The sequence below is a fragment of the Amborella trichopoda genome, chromosome 10 (genome assembly GCF_054954075.1).
Source record: "Amborella trichopoda isolate Santa Cruz 75 chromosome 10, AtrichopodaSantaCruz75HAP2 v2.0, whole genome shotgun sequence".
NCBI classification, from domain to species: domain Eukaryota; kingdom Viridiplantae; phylum Streptophyta; class Magnoliopsida; order Amborellales; family Amborellaceae; genus Amborella; species Amborella trichopoda.
The window spans coordinates 18479261-18500707 of record NC_142345.1 but is presented as its reverse complement, the minus strand read 5'-3'; the positions used below and the strand labels follow the sequence as shown (position 1 = coordinate 18500707).

At 36.5% G+C, this 21447-nt stretch overlaps 1 protein-coding gene across 12 annotated transcripts in view; it reads left to right on the top strand.

The window, feature by feature from the left end:
- Positions 1-21447, top strand: part of HEMD (uroporphyrinogen-III synthase family protein) — a 59302-nt gene that overhangs the window by 29813 nt on the left and 8042 nt on the right. For 7 of the 12 annotated variants that reach the window (XR_002279482.2, XR_967188.3, XR_016042840.1 and 4 more), the window contains exons 6-11: positions 3683-3738; positions 4119-4204; positions 4345-4479; positions 13075-13126; positions 13254-13306; positions 14993-15076. Coding sequence is in view for 3 of the 12 variants with exons in the window: in XM_006830025.4 (XP_006830088.2) it covers positions 3683-3738; positions 4119-4204; positions 4345-4479; positions 13075-13126; positions 13254-13268 (344 nt within the window). In the remaining 9 variants the exon portion in view is untranslated. Of the gene's footprint in view, positions 1-3682; positions 3739-4118; positions 4205-4344; positions 4480-13074; positions 13127-13253; positions 13307-14992; positions 15203-21447 lie in introns of those variants that run through there. The other 5 variants (XR_002279488.2, XR_016042842.1, XM_020662035.2 and 2 more) reach the window with 2 other exon arrangements.

Here is a 21447-nt window from a genome sequence, read left to right as displayed (position 1 = left end):
CAAATTTTAAGTTTTAGAGAGAAAGTATCTTAAAATTTTAGTGAGAAAAACTATATTATATTTTAGAGAGAGACTACCAAAACATTTTTAGAGAGAGAAACTATCTCAAAATCATTAGAGAGGGAAACTCTCTAATTTTTAGTTGTAGAGAGAATCTTAGAATTTTAGAGAGAGAAACTACATTAAATTTTAGATAGACAAGACAATCTGATTTTTTTTTGAGTAAGAAAGCACCTGAAAATTTTAGAGAGAGAAACTATCTCAAAATTTTTGGAGGAACAATTTTAAATTTTATGTTTTGGAGAGAAAATATATTAAAATTTTATAGAGAAACCATATCAAATTTTAGAGAGAGAAGCTGAAAAGTTTTAGAGGGGCTATCCCAAATTTTGAGTTTAGCGAGAAAGTATATTAAATTTTTAGAGAGAGAACCATATCAAATTTTGTTACCAAACAATGGACTTGGAAATGATTGTAAGGAATCTATGAAGTTTATATAGTTTATCCAAACAAGAGATTTGAGGAATCCATAACAAAAATCCTTGTTACTGAAAATCTATAAATTTTATTGGATTTCAAATATCCAAGATTCCTAATTTCTTCCTATCCAAATGGGCCCTAAGAGGTTTTAGGAAAAACCTTAGACCCTGTTCACGCTCTCAAACGCAGTTCTCTGTAGGGTATTGCCCAAGGAGCTTCCCAATCTATACAGTTCTGCAGGGCCAAATGTTCAAGAAGTGCGCCGTTGGTGCGATAATTGGTGTGGGGTGTACTAAGTACTTAGGGGGTGGCTCTAACCAAAGTTTAGTTAGTCTTCTCAGGCTAATTTATTTATTTTCAGTTTATATATATTTCTAGATCCTATTTGTTTTAGAATTCGAATTTGAAGTTTTAAATTTAGCCCTTGAATAGAGTTTTACTTTGGCAGTAAAACTAATAGATCTAGATTGTGGTATGTCCATTTTTCTATTTCTACATTGTATTATGCCCATTTCAAGTAGAACTCCATTATTAATAAAGAAAAGTTTGAATTTATGCCCCTACATAGCCACACCTTTCATTGGTATCAGAGCATGTCCTTTTACTACCAGAGTTTAGGAATTTTTTTCTTTTCTTGAGTCAAGAATTTGGCAGCCAAAGGCTTTATGGCTGAATTTGTGAAGATCAAAAGCTTCGATGGGAAGAACCACACAAGCTGGAAAAGAATGATAAGCTAGGTCCTCTTTGAGGAAGGGCTTAGTCAGCTGCTCATAGGGGACCCTCCACCTGAACTGAGAGGCAATTCTTATAAGAGACAATTAATTAGGAATACTTATGTTCAGCGGGAGTGTAAGAACCCTGGTTAAGTTTCTCCTTACGATGGCTATGATGTCTCCCACGCTCTTGAGTACGAGACCCTAAAAATTGCAAAAGAGATTCATCAAAACCTCAAAAAGAATTATGCTACTCCTTCCCTTATCAGAAAGACTCTTGCTATGAAGCAGCATCTAACCTAAACATGAAAGGGAAAGTTGGACGAGCACATCCAAACTTTTAGAGCTCTGATTCGAGAACTTGAGGCTGCCTTCTTAGGCTCTCTCTCTCTCCCTCTCTCTCTATATGGCACGCCACCCATAAGAAGAAAAATAAGGGTGGCATGCCTAACCTGAATTAAGGTTTGAGGAGAGAGGGGCAAGCCTAGCCCTAGAAAAGGGAAGTTCCTTTGAGGCATGCCCTAATTTGTCCTAACGGGTTCTAATAAAACCTTGATTGTCTCTTATGCGTCTAAAACCCTAGTTTAAAGGTATTGCCTAGGGAAACTTCCTGGCTCCAAAAATTCAGCAAGACCAATATAATCGAAGTGCGCCATCAGTCAAGAGATTTGGTGTGGGGTGTACTAAGTCCTGTAGGTGTACTAAGTCCTAAGGTGAACCCCCTTATCATTGTACAAAATTTTCTTTGGTTCTATCTCTCCCTCTCTCTCTCTATGGCACGCCACCCATAAGAAGAAAAATAAGGGTGGCATGCCTAACCCGAATTAAGGTTTGAGGAGAGAGGGGCAAGCCTAGCCCTAGAAAAGGGAAGTTCCTTTGAGGCATGCCCTAATTTGTCCTAACGGGTTCTAATAAAACCTTGATTGTCTCTTATGCTTCGAAAACCCTAGTTTAAAGGTATTGCCTAGGGAAACTTCCTGGCTCCTAGAATTCAACAAGACCAATATAATCGAAGTGCGCCATCAGTCAAGAAATTTGGTGTGGGGTGTACTAAGTCCTGAAGGGTGACCCTAGGCATAATTCATTAAGTCTTCCTAATTGTTTACTTTCAATCATATTTCCATATTAACTGTGATTTTCCTGAACATTAGTTGGACTTAAATTGTTAGTGGAAGCTTGTTTTTCATTCCTGGGTTGTGCCTATTTTAGGGTTTTAATTTTCATTTAAAGCAGTATATTGTGGCAGTTGTAAGTGGAACTGAGATTCAATAATTTTAAAAGAAAATTCTTGTTTTTCTTTTCTTTTTTTTTTTTTTTTTTTTTATAGTTCTTGAATTCCACACAGCCACATCTTTCATGTTTCCCATTTTGAACCTCGGGAGTTAAATGTAGATTGGTAAGTTGGTTTCTTTCTATTTATTTTGTTGTACTAATTTTCTGTATTACACAAAAAGGTTGTTCAAGTCTCTATCCATTTCATTATCCAGAAAATAAAGAATTTGTTTGCTTGTAAAGACTAGTTTTTATTATTCTTTTTCTCTGGGTGTTGTTCAAAGTCCTACAAATCAAGTTAGACTAGTGCACGTGCCGTGTGGCTTCCACAGATTTCTTCAGTTAATGAGGATTATATCGTAGATAACTGGATTTTTCTCAACGACAAGCTAATTTTAGCTATAATTATCTTACAATATTGATACGTTGTTGTAAATGATTTGGTAATCAATGGGGAACAAGTTTTGGATGAGTAAAAAGAATTTGGAAGAAATTGTGTTGTACTTCAATCTCAGGGAAGAATATCTAAAACTGGATGGGTCTTCTAATTTTGTTTCTGGGTAGATCTCGAACAGTATAAATGTCTTGGTGATGTAGTTTAGCTTCTTTATTCTATTTCACTTCACCAAATTATTATGCTGCTCCTACATGTGAGCTACCATTGGTTTCCTGATGGTACTGCAAGGTCTATATTGAGGCTTACCTTCATCTAAGTCCATTGTTGAACTACATTTCTTTTGGAAATTTTCCACAGTTCCTTGAAGACATACACTATTGTTTTTCTGATTAACGGATTATGCTTCTCCGTTGTGCTCTGTCCTTTTTGATATCCTTTCCATATGTTGCACTTTGTCATTTATCTACATTTAGGGGGCACGGTAGTATATTTTACTTTTCTATAGATGGCTTAAAGTGCTGCAACCTTTGTAAATCATTTAGGCATGTTGCTATTCTACTTTTGAGCTACATTTGGAAGACTATAACACGGTAGCTGATGTTACTAGAAAACCTTCTTCCAAATCATCTACTACATTTCATATGTGAGAGTGCCCTTTTTCCGGAGCTAGAATAAGAAAGATGAAAACAGGATGTGTTGGTACTGTTTGACTTTAGTATAATGAAAAAAGAAAAAAAGAAAAAAAGGTAATGTTTAACTGTAGCATAAAATCTGAATTCTTTGGAACCATGGCCGCTGATTTTACAGTTAATTCCTGCAGGGGGCAGCCTCTCTGATCGTGGATTTGTGGTGACAAGACTAAATACCTACTCCACGGTAAAGCTTTCTGTTTATTCTTTGTTTTGAAGCAGTTTTTTGTGCTGCTTCAGCTGGAGCCCCATGAGCAGTGATATGGCCTTTGGATGCCACATAGAAAATACACTTTAAACTAGCCCACTTGCATAGAGTGGCGATTCTTAATTAACTTTGCTGGCCCTTCAGTTGCTTTGTGGGTAGCAATGGTGTATAATCACTTTGGCAGTGTTTAAAATTTTTTACTCAACTCCAAGGATTTTGTGGGGGTAAAGAAAGCTGTTTATGGGTGGCTAGCCATGAATAGAGCCAAGTGAGGATATCAGGGTTCATATTACTTCTTAGTTTGGCTTATTCCTGATTTGATTGGTGTGTCACTACTTATCTCCTGTGTCTCTGCCAAGGTGCCTGTTCAAGAAATAGACCAAGACATCCTAATGCAAGCACTGAGTGCACCTGTGGTGGCGTTGGCTTCTCCTTCTGCTGCCGGGTAGCTATTTAGTACTAATTGTGTTCTATTATCATGTCTGCTAGGTGATATTATTTAAGGTTTGCCTAAGTATCTTATTCATATTGTTTCATTTGGATTATTGTGTCATACCCTGAATCATCATCTTATTTTATTGCTAGTGTTTGGGCTGACATCATTGCGAGATCAGAGAATTGGGACAACTCTGTTGCTTGCATTGGTGAGACAACTGCTTTAGCAGCAAGGAAGTTAGGCTTCAAGTATATATATTACCCAAGAAACCCAGGCCTTGAGGGGTACTATTCATGCTTCACTGCTAAATATTTTTTTTCCTGAAAATATTTGATAATTACTTTTTAAATTTTTGTTTTGGTAAGTAAACTGTCATACTGATAGTCATCATGAAAATAGTGCAACTGCAGTTACCCTTCCACTCTATTTAATGTTGCTACTCATGGCCTTGTACGTGGTTGTTAATATTCTTGAACAAGTACGTTTTAGGAAGTTATCCTGGAGATGCATTTATTATTGTCACAATCCATCAGATAATCCCCTGTTTCTTACATGATGGGAGCTCAAATTTACAATAGCCTATGAGAGACTTGAAGCTCTTACTGACAGACGTCTCTGTTTTATAAATTTGCTTCTTAGATTGTCTTCTAGAAGCGGGAACCTCTTGAAAATACTGCATTAACAAATGATCCATCCAGCATATTAAGATTGGGGAGAGGAAATGCAAGAAACCAAGCCTTGCGAATTATCTTTGTTGTGTTAAAAATGATTCTTTGCATATATAATATACAATGACTTTGATGCCTTCAGTTGGTGTAATAATGATCAGTCCAAATGCTTACCAGCCAAATGCATCATGCCTATTAAAGTGATACTGCCACTAAAGACAGTTATAAAATGGCTATATAATATACACACACACACACACACACATAGGGTGAGGTTTGTGTAAGGTTGCCTACTTAAATTGTAGAACTTAGGTGCACCTCTAAAATTTGCTTCGAGATGTCGTTCCGGTGTCGGAAACTTTATGATGGCATAAAAATCTATTTTCATCCCTAGCTGTAAAATTTAAAATTTCAAAAACAGTACAGATCTAAGTGATCTTTGAATATATATTATACAATGATTCTTTGCATATATAATATACAATGACTTTGATGCCTTCAGTTGGTGTAATAATGATCAGTCCAAATGCTTACCAGCCAAATGCATCATGCCTATTAAAATGATACTGCCACTAAAGACAGTTATAAAATGGCTATATAATACACACACACATACACATACATAGGGTGAGGTTTGTGTAAGGTTGCCTACTTATATTTGTAGAACTTAGGTGCACCTCTAAAATTTGCTTCGAGATGTCGTTCCGGTGTCGGAAACTTTGTGATGGCATAAAAATCTATTTTCATTCGTAGCTGTAAAATTTAAAATTTCAAAAACAATATAGATCTAAGTGATCAATAAACACTTGAAAATCTTGAATAGAAATGGTTCAAGTAACTTGTTACAAGTTACTTTATATATATATATATATATATATATATATATATATATATAGGAAAATGCTAAGATTAGCCCACTAGCTTATATCTACATATGAGCCCAATGGCCCAGATTGAATTCGGGTCAATCTGACGGTCATGACCTCATCTCGTATTTTAATTTTAATTTTTTTCTACAAATCTAAATCACTTGAAATTTTAGACGTCCAATCTTCTCATTAAGGTGCACCTAATAAAAATATTAAAAAATAATTCACAAGAAATAAATTGACCAAAATACTCTCGAAATGTGTCGAGGGTATTTTAGTCAATTTATTTCTTGCGAAGTATTTTTTAATATTTTTATTAGATCCTCCTATTTTTAAAGAATACACCTAAAATTTCATGTGATTTGAATTTGTAGAAAAAAATTAAAATTCTAATACGAAATGAGGTCGGGACTGTAAGATCGGAATCTGGGCTGTTGGGCTCATATGTAGATATGAGCTAGTGGGCTAACCTCTGCAATTTTCATATATATATATATATATATATATATATATATATATTGACAAGGTTCCTATGAGGACTCATATGTCGAATTGAGTCCCCTCTTAAAAATCCTTTTTTGAGATGGATATTTGGACCCATTTTTCAAAGAACATATAATCTTTTACATGGAGATCATGAATATGTAAAAATAGATAAATTTTAAAAACTAAAAAATAATGATTTTATGGAGAAAATATTTGAACTGTTAATTTCAATTGTTTTAGGGGGACCTCGCATTTTCCATCTTTAAGATGGATGCTTTATGCCTCGGGAGACTCAAATGTAGAAATGCGTCCCCCAACGCCTTGAGCGATTGTCCTATATATATATAAATATATTTTTTTCAGGAATGCTGCTGCTAACCTGAGTACTACTTGAAATAGTGGTTGAATTCTGAGTTCCAGTTGAAGGGTTTCAGACATATGAGTTGTGAAAAATGAAATTTGAAGAGAGAGAGAGAGATGTTAAGAATATCTTTTGAATGTATGCTGATGTGATTTTATATTTTGTTTTGTGTCATGATCATAATTATTATAGTCAATGGCATATTTGTAAAATGAAATATATATTGAACAATAGAGGCACACAACCCTAGTTAGAATCTAGGGGGTTTTCATGCACTTCTCTCTCTCTCTCTCTCTCTCTCTCCTTGTGCTCTCTCTCCCTGCCAATCTTGTCTATGATGGTATCAGATGGGTTCCAAAAAAGCTTGTTTATCATGGTATCATACGGGTTCCAAAACCGTAGATCTTCACCCTTCAAGCATCTTCACATGATGTCTTCCTTCAATCTTCTTCCAGCAGAAACAACAGCCATCTTCTTCGACCTTCTCCAAGAAAACAGCAATCACCCTTCGCCGCACAAACCCTAACACATGGTTCTATGTCTCCTTTGTCTTTACTTTTTTTTAAAAATCCTAATTTTCTATCTGCACACTTCTTTATTCTATTTCTTTAATATTTATCTTCAAAACCCTAGTTCTCTTCTATTAAAACTCTATAATCTCTCTAAAGAACTCTTTCTTTTATCTCTCTAGTTTTCTTCTAGTTCTCTTCTCTTTTGGGGTTTCATATTCTTATTCATACATATATGTTCTCCATCACAAAATTGTGCAAAGTTCCCAAAATCTTTCCATCTTCCCTTAAAAAAGAACCCTGATTTTCTATTATTTCTGACTCTAGGGCATTGTATGCCCACATCTCTTGGCATTACTTGCCCAATTTTCTCTGGCTAGGCCATGTGGCGCCTTGCTGTCCAGCAGCTCCTTCCTTTCTGACGCCCCAAGAAAGCTATGTACTATCCCTATGAAGTTCTGTACATATTGTACAATAATCACATTTTTTTAGCGCATTCATCCGGAAGGTTCTAGAGAAATCTAAAGAAATCATGGGAGGTCTAGAATGCTTCTAGATTCATCCTAAGTAAATGGCTGAAAAGTGTTCTCTAGAATATTGTATGATTAGAGTATTCTTAACCGTTGGATTAGTAACATTTGTACATATCTAGACCATTAAATGTAAGGCTAATTGCCTATATAAGGAGGACTACTCATTTCGGAGGCTTCTTAGAGAGTTGTAAACATTTGAACATTGTAGTGAACACAAGTTCTTTCCATTCCATCGTCTCTCTCTCTCTTGTGTGTGTTAGTCACCTTTTGTGCTCGTGGTTACTTTTGTATGGGTTGGCTAACTTGTCCTTCAAGGATTGAATGTGCGAGTACCGCATGGTTGAAGCACGAGGCTTTACTAAGGCCATGACAAGTGGCATCAGAGCAAGGCTCGTGGGGGCTATTACACTTGTGGGTTAAGAGGGAGCAACATGATCTGGTCTGCCACAAATGAAACACTTTACATTTTCTGACTTGCACATGTCCTGTTATCCTTGTCACTTTTGCCTCCTTTGCCATCTTTCCTGCTTGAGGGCTTGCGAGGCCCTTATTTATGGCTGGAGACTCTCTCGGTGTCCCCATCGCCTTGGCTACTCTTGAAAGGTCATTGTTTAGAGTAGTCATTCTTTCTAAATTCCACCAACAATTCGGCCATAGCCATGGCCAATGCAAGGTCTCGCACGCCACGATATTTGAGCTCTTGTTCGGCCCATAGTTGCAACCATCCATGTAATTAAAGAATAGTTCCTTTTCGGCCATGTTTGGAATAATATCCAACATAAGGGTGGAGAACTCCTTGACATAGTTGTGAATCAAACCAGTATGCCTCAATTGTTTTGAGTTTTTACAGGCTAAATATTCGACATTCTTAAAACTTGAAAGTAAGATTATGTGGCCAGGGCAAGTGTATAATGATTAAATTTTTTCTTTCTTTTTCTTTATTTTGACCACTTGGATCACTTAACAAGTGTTCAAATACAATATATGAATCAATAAAAACACAAAGAATGCCAATGGCTCTCACTTGCTTGCCATCAAAACAAAAGAACTCATTCATAGCATGAATATGAAAATTACATAATGCTTGGAATGAAATCAAGAAAGCATGAAATAAAGCAATACCGCGTACCTTGCCTCAGGTTACCCCCAAGGGCTTCGTACACCCTCACGCCGGGTCTCCTCCACCAATGGCTCATGGGATCTAGGTGGAAAATTTTCTCATAACTTTGGAAAGCCTAGGCAAAACCTCTAGAGAGCATGACATGGGATAGGGCTAGACCAAGGCTCAACACATTCACATAACTCAAACTATATGGGTTAGGATGTACCACCTCTTGTGGCTTGGGCGTGCCAACCCCCTTAGGGTTTCTTTTTCTTCTTAAACCCTAAATTAGAGAGAGAGATATTAGAGAGGGGTGTGCCAGCCCTATGGTTCAAAGAGAGAGAGAGCGACTAAGTCCAATTGTATAAAATAAATCCTCCCATAGATAGTATATAACATAGAGGCTAGGGTTTTTTCATCATTATGAGATTCAACCTTGACCTTTGATCATGGAGACCTGTGAGGTGAAGAGATCTCATCCATTCATTCCTTAGATCAGCTATCATAATTAAACAGAATGGGGTAGAACCATTATCCCTCAGTTTTCATAACTCTATTCTCATTAAAATATTGTGCAGAGAAAATACTATCTTTATGCAAATCAATGTCAATTATTTCTTATACTTTCCCATTCTAAATAAATCAAAATCTCTAGAAAACACTTGCCATAAGTTTCAAACAAGGCGCATGGCTTTTTCACAAGCCACCAAAATAGGAAAGAAAGGGGAAAATGGGGTGTCCCACTCATGTGAGGCCCTTGTGGGCCCCACACCCCCACATGTGGTGGGCTCAAAAATGATCCCAATTGGCTCTCAACATAATAGACAACATTTTAAGATATTAAAATAAATTTTATAAAGCCACTAAAGATTTTATTTTCCTCTAATTAAAATAAATCCAGAAATTGATTTTTTCATACTTAAAAATTATTTTTTAATAAATACTCAGAGAGATCTAAAAAATAATTTTAATTATTCAGAGTTAGGAATATAACAAATATATTGAGGACTCCATCCTTTCTAGAAACTGTATCTCACTGCACCTTCTCAAATTGGCGCAATAGTTCCCATAACGCATAATTCTTCTCAGGAGTTCATGATTAGACTATCAAATGCAGCTAATAAATGAAGGAGACATGATCCTAGTACATGGATTACAAATTCCTCCTTGAGGACAAGTCTAGGCACTATTCCAGCCTATGCTCCATGGGTCTTTCCAATACAGTCTAGTATTGCAAGGAGTCATTTCTTCGTCACATGTACACAATACACACCCTTAAAGGCCACAAACCCCAACAACAACCAGCCTTGATTGTTATCCATGAAACCACTCTGACAGATGCATCTTGGGAATCAAATCCTGAAATCAAGTTGTGGGGAGGAGCCTACTCTGTAAAGTGAAAGCTAGAATCTAACAGTACTCTAAGACACTCTGCCAGCTCATTGTAAGTCACATGAGCTGCTAACCAAACCTGCCCACAGTGACATGCCACATACTACTTGTAAATAACACAAGGCCTAATGTTCCCAATAAAATTAAGAACATTATAAAAACATGAGTACTCACAATTAGCTGGAGTAAATAAACCTAAAATCCAAAACCCAAAATGCTAGTCCAATGATAAAATTCTTAAGTACTCACTTACTATGGAAGATTATTTATATTCGTTATGGCATTAAATAAAAGATCGTTGTATAATCTTCTTGACAATAGAGAGAACAACAATATGTGGAAGAGAAAAGAATATTTTAGTTGCTCTAAATGCTTGTTGATTACGTCCTTACATCTCTAACACGTACAGGTGGATAACAAATAGCACGTTGAACTCTAGTAGCAATAAATGAGAAGTGGAAAAGAGGTTATTCTATCTACAGAAAGTCTATTATGAGCTGTCCCTGATAGGATCTCAAGTCTTTCTAAGTATCAGACAGTTATGGGATGCTTTCATCATTTTTGATCTGTAGGTTCTCATACTAAATGTGTGCGAATATATTGATAACCAATAAAGGAAGTTATGACATCTGTAGATCACTCATGCTTGGCCATTTTTGCTCAGTAAGTTCTCATATTAAATGTGTGTGAATACTATCGTGATAAACAGTAAAGTTATGACTTCTGTAGACCACTGATATTACATAAAGGGAGTCGATTCTGTCAGCCACGGGTTGACTGGGCTGATCTGACGGTTACAATCACATTTCGTATTTGAATTTTCATTTTTTATCTACAAATCCAAATCACTTGAAATTTTAGTTGTTCTTTCTTCGCATCAAGGCGTACTTAATAAAAATATAAAACAAACAATTCCCAAAATATAAATTGACCCCAAAATATTTCGAGGGTATTTTTGTCAATTTATATTTTTCTAATTATTTTTTTTATTTTTATTAGAATCTTCTATATTTGAAGAATTGATGTTCCAAATTTCAAGTGATTTAGATTTATAGAAAAAAAATGAAAATTCAAACATGAAATGAGGTCATGACCATCAGATTGGCTCAGATTTCATCTGAGCCATTGGTTGACACTGTAGCTATCAGCCCCTCGGCTGACAGGATTTTTTCCCTCACATAAATGGTTAATAGTTGACACTAAACAAAAGTGTGCTTAAAGGAATGTACATAGTTCTTCATTAACTGTGCATTCCCTTGCAAAATGATGGTTAAATTTAGTTGCTTCGTTAGCTCGTTGGAAAGTAGATAAGAGGTAACGTGTATGGCAGGGTAAGGCACATATGAATGTGGCAACTAAATGCCATTTCCTTCATGAATGCCTTAAGCCAGATAGCACAGGTGGAGTAAGCCATTTCCTGTGGACTGCTAGTGCATTCGACCTTACATCCAGTTGTTGCTTCTTATGACTACATGTCATTAGCTATCGATAAACGTATTTTGCACATTTTTCAAGCATCTACATGTTAATTCCCACTCTCGAAAACTATAAATACTAACTGCTAAAGAATGTCAACTTGTCAAGAACCCTACCTTCTTGACATGGATTATATAGTAGGTGTCTTTCAGGACCCGGGGGGGGGGGGGGGGGGGGGGGGATTGGCGGTGGGGGGAAGAATGGGGTGGAAGAGTGGACCTGCATTCCAGCTGAGAGGGGTATCTGTAGCTGTATGGTGTTTATACTTGGGCTAAAGGGGCATAACTGTCCTTGTCTCATTTGAGTCTTCTATGTTTCACCGGATGTAGCGAGTTGGACATAGGATGTGATATTCTGATTAGAGGGATGGTTTTCATCCAATATGAAGCTCTTACTTTCTGCAAAGAATCCTAAAGGGGAGAATGTCGATGTGAAATTGCAGCACCTCTTGAAAGTGCTCTCTTGAAAATTTTAAAATTCTAAAAAATATACAAATTTAACACATTTAGTTGAAAACAATATTTCCGGAGTTTAACAAAAATTTAAAACATATAGAAATACAATTAGAAGTGGATATGTACCCTTATAGGTAAAAAAAAAAGTGAGGATTAGGGCACTCCACCCATGCTAGTATCCATGATCTACTACTGTCTTCTCAAACCAACCCAATGCGATCCATGACCTAAAGTCAAGGGTAGGGGCTTATGATTGGCCCGTCAAAGTTAGCCAACAAACGAACCATCGTCCCAGTATGTGGTTTACAAGTTCCTCCCCCAATAGCAAGTCATATGCACACATCACAATAGTGCAAGGGGGTGCTTTCTTGATGCACATGTACATATGTTCCTCTATATAGGGTTGCTTCCCAAGATGCTATTGTCAATATGTACATGACGTGTAAAAGTTTTGTTGAGGGTTTGGCCATTGGCCCCTCATTCCCTTCCTCTACACACAAGAGACCACACAACTCACTTAGCCTACAAAAATGTCCTTGGGTATCTCTCTGACCTCAACAAGGGATGACCCACAGTAAAGACTCGATGTTAGTGACCCACAGTAAAGACTCGATGGTAGTGCCACATGCTTAGGGATAAGGGTTTTGGACATGACCCGGGCTGTAGACCGCTTAATCCTAGGTCAGTCAGCCACAGTACACTCCCACTGAAGTGCATAGCCACAGCACACTGCCACTGAAGTGCACAAATCACTATAAGTAATCGTATTTACAGGCTCTCTTAGGCCTTTACAGGCCACAAACCCCAACAATACTTATTTCCCCTCATTAATACAGTGGGTGAGAGGTCCTCTCAAACCCCTTGCTGACTTAGCAAGGAAAAGAACGTATTTTTTTCTCTGGTCATCTTATCTTTGTTAGGTCATTGAAATCACGGTTTTACTTCTTGTCGCTTTTGTTAGTGATGACGCCTGAAGTTGGTTTGACATTTATATCCATGATGCAATGTAATGATGTTTGTTGGAGCAGGTGGGTGGATAGCATTCTTGAAGCCTTGAGAATCCATGATTTACCTCCAAAGGTCTGTATCAAATATTGTGAATTTGATAAATGTGCAATGAATCTTATAGTTATTCTGAGCTTGATATCTTGCACCATGACTTTTGACTGGTTTTCCTTATTGCCACATTCCTTATTCGTCTTTGCAGGCAATGATTGGTTAACAAGAGAAGCTGTGGGAGAAACAACACGTCCTCTCATGGTACTATTCTTGGCAATGTGCATCCCTTGTTCGCTTTTCCATATAACCTTGATTTTCTTGATTAGATTGCATTGTCCTTTGATACTACTTCTGAAAACTCGTTATGTACTTATTGATATTCCCAGCCAATATCCAGTAACATAAAACATAAAGCAGTCTATTTCATCATTGCTTGGCCTCATATCCGCTACTGCAACTTGAATATGTATCGAAAATACAAGGATATATTGTTGAGAGAAAATATCATCAAAATGGCAAACTATTAGAGTGCAATGAAGGGTAGTTCTATAGTTTGTGTGTATTTTAAGTGGTTTATATTGTAAAGTTATTTGCTATTGGGCCTGGTGTGTGTTTCATTGTAGAATAGTGTGTGCCTCTTTTGCTTCCTCTTCTCTATGTTCGTAATGGTATCAGAGCAAGGTTTGAATATGCTGTCGGTGTTATCAACTCTAATCAATGTGACCCATATTTTCCTCCTCTTGAAGATTCATTATCTCTTTTTCTTCTAAATCGTAATGTTTCTTTGTTCATCTTTCCCCTCGTTCATCATTCTCATCGCTCTTTCCTAAACCCTAATCTTTCTCTTTTATTTCCTCCATAATAAGGGCACCCACCATTCATGCTTCTGTTCATTCCACTGTTTATATTATTGTTCATGCTACTGTTCTTTCTTTCAAAGCCTCATATTTCAGCAACAAAACTCTCGACTCTCATTGAATATAAAACTCTACATCTTGTTTGAAATCTATAATATTGCTCTTCATAACCTATTTCTTTCTATTAAAAAATAAAAATAAATCCTAACTATTGTTCTCATTTTCGGTTCTTGAAATCTAGTCCAAACTCTAACTACTTTCCTCTCTTGCTTGTCAAAACTTAACTAATCGTTTCTTTCCCTGCTTTCTTCTTCCTTGAAATCTCTCGCTCCTTTGGTCCGTCATATTCTATTAACTATGGCTTTGGGTATCTTCTTCTACTTCTATTGGTCTTCCTAATCGTCAATACATACATGTTAACTCAATGCCTCGAACTAATTTGCTTGGAAAGGCTTAGTTCTAACTTATATAAGAGTTCAACGGTTATTGGGCACATTGATGGTTCACACATTGATAGTTCATCAGCCGCTGGTGAAGTTTCTTACAAAGGAAGATATTTGTGAAGATGGAACAACTAAGAAAATTGTTCAATCAACCTTGCTATTGAATTTCTAAGGACCAAAATGTCGTGGGTTGGATTTGTTCCACCCTTTTGGAGGGACTTATTCCTCAAGTACTTAATTTACCAACTGCTGCAACAGTATGGGAGGCCTTTTATGACTTGTTGTCCCAAGAAGCAGATGCCCTAAGTATGCATCTGCGATGTGAGCTTAATGTTTGTAAAAGAACTAATATGTTAGCCCCGAAATTCTATAACAAGATGAAAGCCTTATATAATCCGCTTGCTATGGTGCAAGATCCTCTAAATTAAAAGGACTAGGTCCATTATGTTTTGAGAGGTTTATGGGATGACTATAAAGTGCTTGTTTCCTTTGTGGTGCTGAAAATTTTATTTCCCTTGTTTAGTGAATTGCAGTCATTATTGTTGCTACATGAAGCATTTTTTAACCTCAAATCTGCATTGGAAAGTCTTCTACTATCGATTCTCATCCTGTTTTATTGTCAAATGGTATTTCAAATATTAATACAGGGTGAAATTCAAATCATGGTGGAAGCATCAGAGGACTTGGAGGTCGAGGTGGAAGAACTAAGTTTCATCCTAATCAATGTCATGGTTTGCTACCTGCTCCTTCAATAGGACCATCTGTCTCTTCATATGGTGATGTTTGTGAAATATGTAGAGAATAATATAGCCATTAACTGCTTTGATCGTAATAAAACCTATCTAGTTGAAAGTCAAGTTGCTGCTCCAAATCATTCTCTAGATGATTAGATATCATGTCACCTATATAGACAGGTTGTGGATGGTGGTGCTGCAGATCATGTTTTAGGTGATAGGGGTATGTTACTCATCCCTAATTCCCTGCTCTAGCAGTGGCTCTATTGTGATCATGTGGAACCTCCCTCAATATCACTCATGGAGGAATTGTCATAGTTCACTCCTCCTTTGGTGTCCCTAAGATGTGTTGAAATTTTATTTCAGTTTCTCATTTAGCCCGAGAAAATTCTATTTCATGTGTTATTTGATGCAAATTTTGTTTTCTGAATTGACAAAAATCCAGGATATTGTACGTAAAGGTCTGGTAGGGCACGGCTCTATATTATCTATGATAATGTCAAGAAGAAACTCCCATTGTTCGTTCTTTTCTTATCTTAGTGTCAATAAAGATGCCAGTGTTTGGCGTCATCGTTTAGATCAATGCAGTCCTGAGTCTGAATAAATTATGTAAAGAGGGCATAATTCCCTCCAATCTTGAGATTCAACTTCGCTACATCTTTATCAACAAAAAAGGGTGTCTCATCGACAACTTGATTAATGCATCGACTATGAATTTCATGATGCAATGTCACTTCCTGTTTACCTGAATCACCTGCATCCACAAAACATGGAGGCATATACATCCTCGCAAAGGGTACATGTATCGAGATAAAAAACACTTTTCTATCTAGGACGATAACACTTGTATCACTTGTATCCATCAGCATACCTTGTAGAAAAACAAATGGTTGCCTTTGGGGACAACATATGAAACATTTAGTCATGTTGTTAAGACAATGATAGTTCAGGAGGTTATTTCCCTTGCTGAATCCTATGTTTGGTCTCTTTTTCAATTGGATGTTAAGAATGCCTTTTTGCATGGAAAGTTGGTTGAAGAGGTCTACATGGAACAACCACCAGGTTTTCATGAAGCCAAACCAGAGACTCATATTTGCAGGTTCAAAAGATCTATATATGGGTTAAAACAAGCTCCAAGAACATGGTCTCAGTGTTTTTAGAAGGTATTAAAGGAAAGGGTTTCATCAGGGTAGCATCAGTTTATTCATTGTTTATTCGTCACAACAAGTATATTATTATTCTGGTTTATGCTGATGACATTATAATACTGGGAGTTCTATAAACGTGATTGATAGTGTTAATGATTTTTTGCATGATAGATATATAATGATTAAGGATATTTGAAGGACATCCTTCAGATAATCTAGAGTGATACAAAAGTTTAGTGGGATCATTATTGTATCTCACTCTCACCAGGTTTGATATATCACCAAGTATGTCATTTTATGCTTGGTTTCGGCATATGCCCATCAAGGTATGCAGGGATGCTCTCACTGATACTCATATAGAAGCGCTGAAGAGAATAATCAAATATGTAGAAGGAATAGTGAATCAAAGGCTGCTTATGAAAGAAATAATGAGAATAAATTGAATATTGCTTTAATAGTTGGGTACTCTGATGCAAACTGGGCAAGAGATCTAGACTCTTTCTTGGTAGAAATCTGATTTCATGGAGTAAGAAATAGAAAATTATTGCGAGGTCTAATACTAAGGCTCAATATCGAGCCCTTGCAGGTGTAATTTTTGAGATTCATGGATATTAAGAATCTTTTCTTTTCTTGGAACAAAAAAAATGCAAATCAACAGTTTTCTGTGACAAGGGTGATCTGGCAATTTCAGCAAATCCTGTATTTCATGATTGCACTAAACATATCCAGATAGATTCCCATTTTGTTCATTAGAAAAGTGAAGCCGATGTGATAGATGTGCACTTTATTGGGACCTAAAACCAAATAGTTGATATCTTCACCAAAGGGCTTACAAAAGATAGACATCATTTCTTAGAGAACAAGTTGTACATGTTCGATAATGATGTACAACTTGAGGGGGATTATTAGAATGCAATGAAGGGCAGTTCCATAATTTGTGTGTATTTTAAGTGGTTCATATTGTAAAGTCATTTGCTATAATGTGTAAGGGAAAATCTGTCCTTACTCAAGTTGTAACAATAGATATAAGGTTGGACGTGGTGTGTGTTTTCATGGTAGAATAGTGTGTGCTTCTTTTCTCTCTTCCTCACCATGTTTTTCACAAACCACCTCAAAATTTCTTTGAGGTAGTTAAATTAACCAATTTATAAATAAAGCAGTTACTTTTAAAAGGATCATTCCATTCCATGATCCCCTGAACTTTGTTAAAAAATATCTAAAGTTCCCATGTTTGCGATTTGCAATCTTAACGATCATAGATATTTTGGTAAGTAACCTACTTAAGTGGTCCAATCCAAATGATTGAAATACCCTACATGTTCTAGGCTCTGGAACTATAATATCATCATCATCATTATCATCAGAGCCTTTTTCCAACTATTTGAGGTCAACTACATAAATCTTGGTCTACCATTCTGCTCTATCAAGGGCCATACCCTCTGTGAGGCCATAAGTCGCTCTATCTTTTCTTAATACTCCCAGCCATGTCATTTTAGGCTTACCCCTTACCCTTCCGAAACTAGAATTTATTCTTTCATTTGAATGTATTGTAAACGAGCAGGGTTATTTATGTCAATTAGCTTAAGTGGAGAACAATATGATGAATCACCACCGATTATATTGGATTTGGAATCAAGAACGTGTCAACAAAATCGTTCATTACAATTTGAAATCCTGAACCAAGTGGGGCATTTTAGTTTTCCCACTTGTGTCATGGACCAAATTATCAAAATACCTTTACTTGTCTAGGATGCCAAACCAAACAAGGGAATTTGGGGCATTTTTCAACAAAATAAACGAGGTGGTAATTGAGTGAAATGTGCTTATTATGGTAACTACTTTATTGATTTGGTCCCCTCGATGATTTTTCTTTGAGGTGGTTTTATCCATTTTAATGATATTTACCCTCCTATTGATTAGTCTATTTGATGAGCGAGTATATTATAATCCACACACTTTGGGATGGGCCATCACAATCCATTGTAATGATGGACAGTGATGGAACGAGAGTGGGACCATTGCTGGGATCATGTGCTGTTTTTTATTTGCTCATGTGGGATCTAATCTTGCTCTGGTGGGCACTGCTCCACCACCATCATTCTTTTCAATGAATGGCAATTGCCCGACAATGATTTTCTCTTCAGAATTAATATGCTTTCCCTTGTGCCATTGTACTATTAATACCGTTAATGCTTCACGTGAACTTGGACAATTAATAGCTGAAGGACGTATGGATTCCAGTAGAAATAGTAGCCACATATTTGAAATGGTGTTGGGTTGGCACCTATGTAGCTTGAAACTTAACGACTTGTTTGGAAAATCATGCAATCCTACACTATGAGTGGGGATTAGTAGGAATCAAAGGTGGGGATTAGTAGGAAACTTGTTCCTCCTTAAATCTGTTTTGCTTGCCTTCTTGTTCCTCTCTCTCTCTCTCTGTCTCTCTCTTACTTTTTTCGCCCCTTGCATTTGATCCCACAACCTGCCAAACAAGTTTTGACCCTCATGAGATCTCCCCTACATTTTCTTTTCGAACAGTAACAGCACATTTTATTTCACAAACTATCAAGCACAAAGCTTTGAAACAGAAACATCTCTTCTTTCTATATCCTACAACAAACTTTACAGTCTATATTAAGCTAGTTACAATTAAATTTGGACTAACTGTCACCTTGTCTTGCTAAAGTGTCAGCTTCTTTATTCTTCTCCCCATATACATGAACAAAATCTAACTCTTTCCCCCCTGTATAAATCTTTAATTTCATTCAAAATTTACTTCATTTTCCATGGCATTAATTGATTTCATTTATATCATGTTAGTGAATTCATGGAATCTCCTACCACTACTATCCTCTATGTAGCATCTCCAATTAACTTCGGACCTTGCACCACTGATCTCAATTTTGCTTCATTTGCAGTAGCTATACCAATAGGCACATGGTATGTTAGCCCCTAGATAATCCTATCTATACCACCAGTCCTGCATGCCTTGGATTACACAAGAAATACCATCAAAATTCAGTGTAATGGATCCTTCTATTGGTAATTCCCACTTTGATTCCCTTATTTGTTTTACTTTCTCAATTTTTACAACTTCAGCTATTTTATATAACAAATCCTCTCTTCTTATCCCCAGCATTCTTTCCTTGTCAGAACCTAATCAACCACTGTGTTTCTTATTTTCTCTTTGAATCTTCCAAGTTCCATTACTTGCTCTTTAAGGATTCTTTGATTTCTTACTTTCCAAATCTCCCAAAGAATGCACATCTTAGACATTTTCAAACTACAGTCTGGATTTCAGGAAATGTTATATTCATTTGCACCATGATTTGTGTCGCTTCCTTAGGCAGCGGAATGTGAGCATTAGTTTCCTGTAAAACCCAGACCACAGTTTGACCTTTACATTGATATCTTACAAAGATGTGGTCTCTTGTCTTCATCATATTTGCATAACATGCACAAATTTGTGATTTTCTTACCTCTTCTTCTAAGCATATCTTTTCTTAACAATTTTCCAAGACACAATAGCAACATAAATGCTTGAATTTTGTGGAACTGGAAGCTTCAATACCTTTGCACATTTGAATTTCTCCACTTTTCTCTATCATTAAATAAGAGATTATATAATAGCCGTACCAAAAATGCTCTTTCAAGTGACAGTTCCCATATGGTCTCATCATCCCCATTTGGGCTATAATAATGCTTCTGCAACGTATCTTGAATCTGAATTACTGCATTATTACCACATATTAATGTCTAATTAGTCTACAAATGATCTTCCAATAAGGATTCTATCCTATTCTTGGCACATCTATCACCTTTTCATTCTTATAATCCACTTTCTAATGTGACTCTAGAAATCGCACTTTAAGAGATCTATCACCTGTCTGGTTTAGATCCCAAAAACTTATCACCTTTGTCCACCAACATTCTAGTGTTTCTCACACACACACACTCACACTCAAGTTTGATTGAAAAAGTTTGTTTTTCTGATTGAAATTATTGTTAGGGTGCTATTGGTGGTATTAGAAGACCTAAGTTGATTCGTAGCTTGATTGAGACAACCAACATTGAAGATCAGAGATTGGGTAGAAAATGTCAGTTTGTAATCTTTATTTGAAATTTATTTTTTCAATTTGAGATGTCTTCTGCGGGGTCTACTAGGGGTGGAGATCCGGGATGGAAATATTGTGTTAACTCGGATAAGAATGACAACAATAAAATTATGTGCAATTTCTGTGGACATGTTTCTAATGCCGGCATAAATAGATTTAAGAAACATCTTGCCGGTATTAGAAGTGATGTCGTCCCATGTAAGAAAGTTTTAGATTTTGTAAAGAAAGAATTTTGGAGTACATTGAAGCTGAAAAGAGTAAAAAAGTTGCAAAAAAAAAGGATATAGCAGAATTAAAGTCAGGGGTTCATATTTTTTATGATAATATTAAAACTAATGAAGAGGATGATGAAGAGGGCGAAGAAGAGGTAGCCATGGTTGGTACTCAGAGCTCTAAGACCAAGAGGGCTTTTGGGTCTAAGAAGGCTTGTATGAGACGGCCCATAGATAGGTTTTTTACACCTAGCCCTGAGACAGTAATTGAGAAAGGCAAAGGAAAGGGGAAAAAATAGGTGACAATTGAAAATAGGTTTAAAAAGGAAGATAGAGCTAGGGTGATTCAATATATTGCTCGGTGATTTTACCATGCGGGCATTTCTTTTAACACTGCTCGTTTAAATAGCTTCCATACAATGTTGGAAGCAATTAGACAATTTGGGCCAGGTTTGAAAGCTCCAACTCCTTATGAGATTGGAGAGCCCCTACTGAAGAAAGAAGTCGAGTACACTAATGAATTATCTCAAGACTCATAAGGAGGTATGGGCTAAATTTGGGATTTCTTTGATGACAGATATGTGGAGTGATAGGAGGAGTAACATGAATTTATTAGTAAATTATCTCACGGGTACAGTTTTTTTGCGCTCAATCGATGCTTCCAATGATGTTCATGATGCACATTATATATTTTCTTTTATTGATAAGGGTATTGAAGAAGTTGGGGAGAAACATGTAATTTAAGTGGTCACAGATAATGTTGCTCCCAATCTAGCAGTGGATCATTTGCTTCGACAAAGGAGGCCTCGCATATTTTGGACTCCTTGTGATGCACATTGCATAGTTCTTATGCTTGAGGCAATTGGTGAATTGCCTCCTATTAAAGGATTATT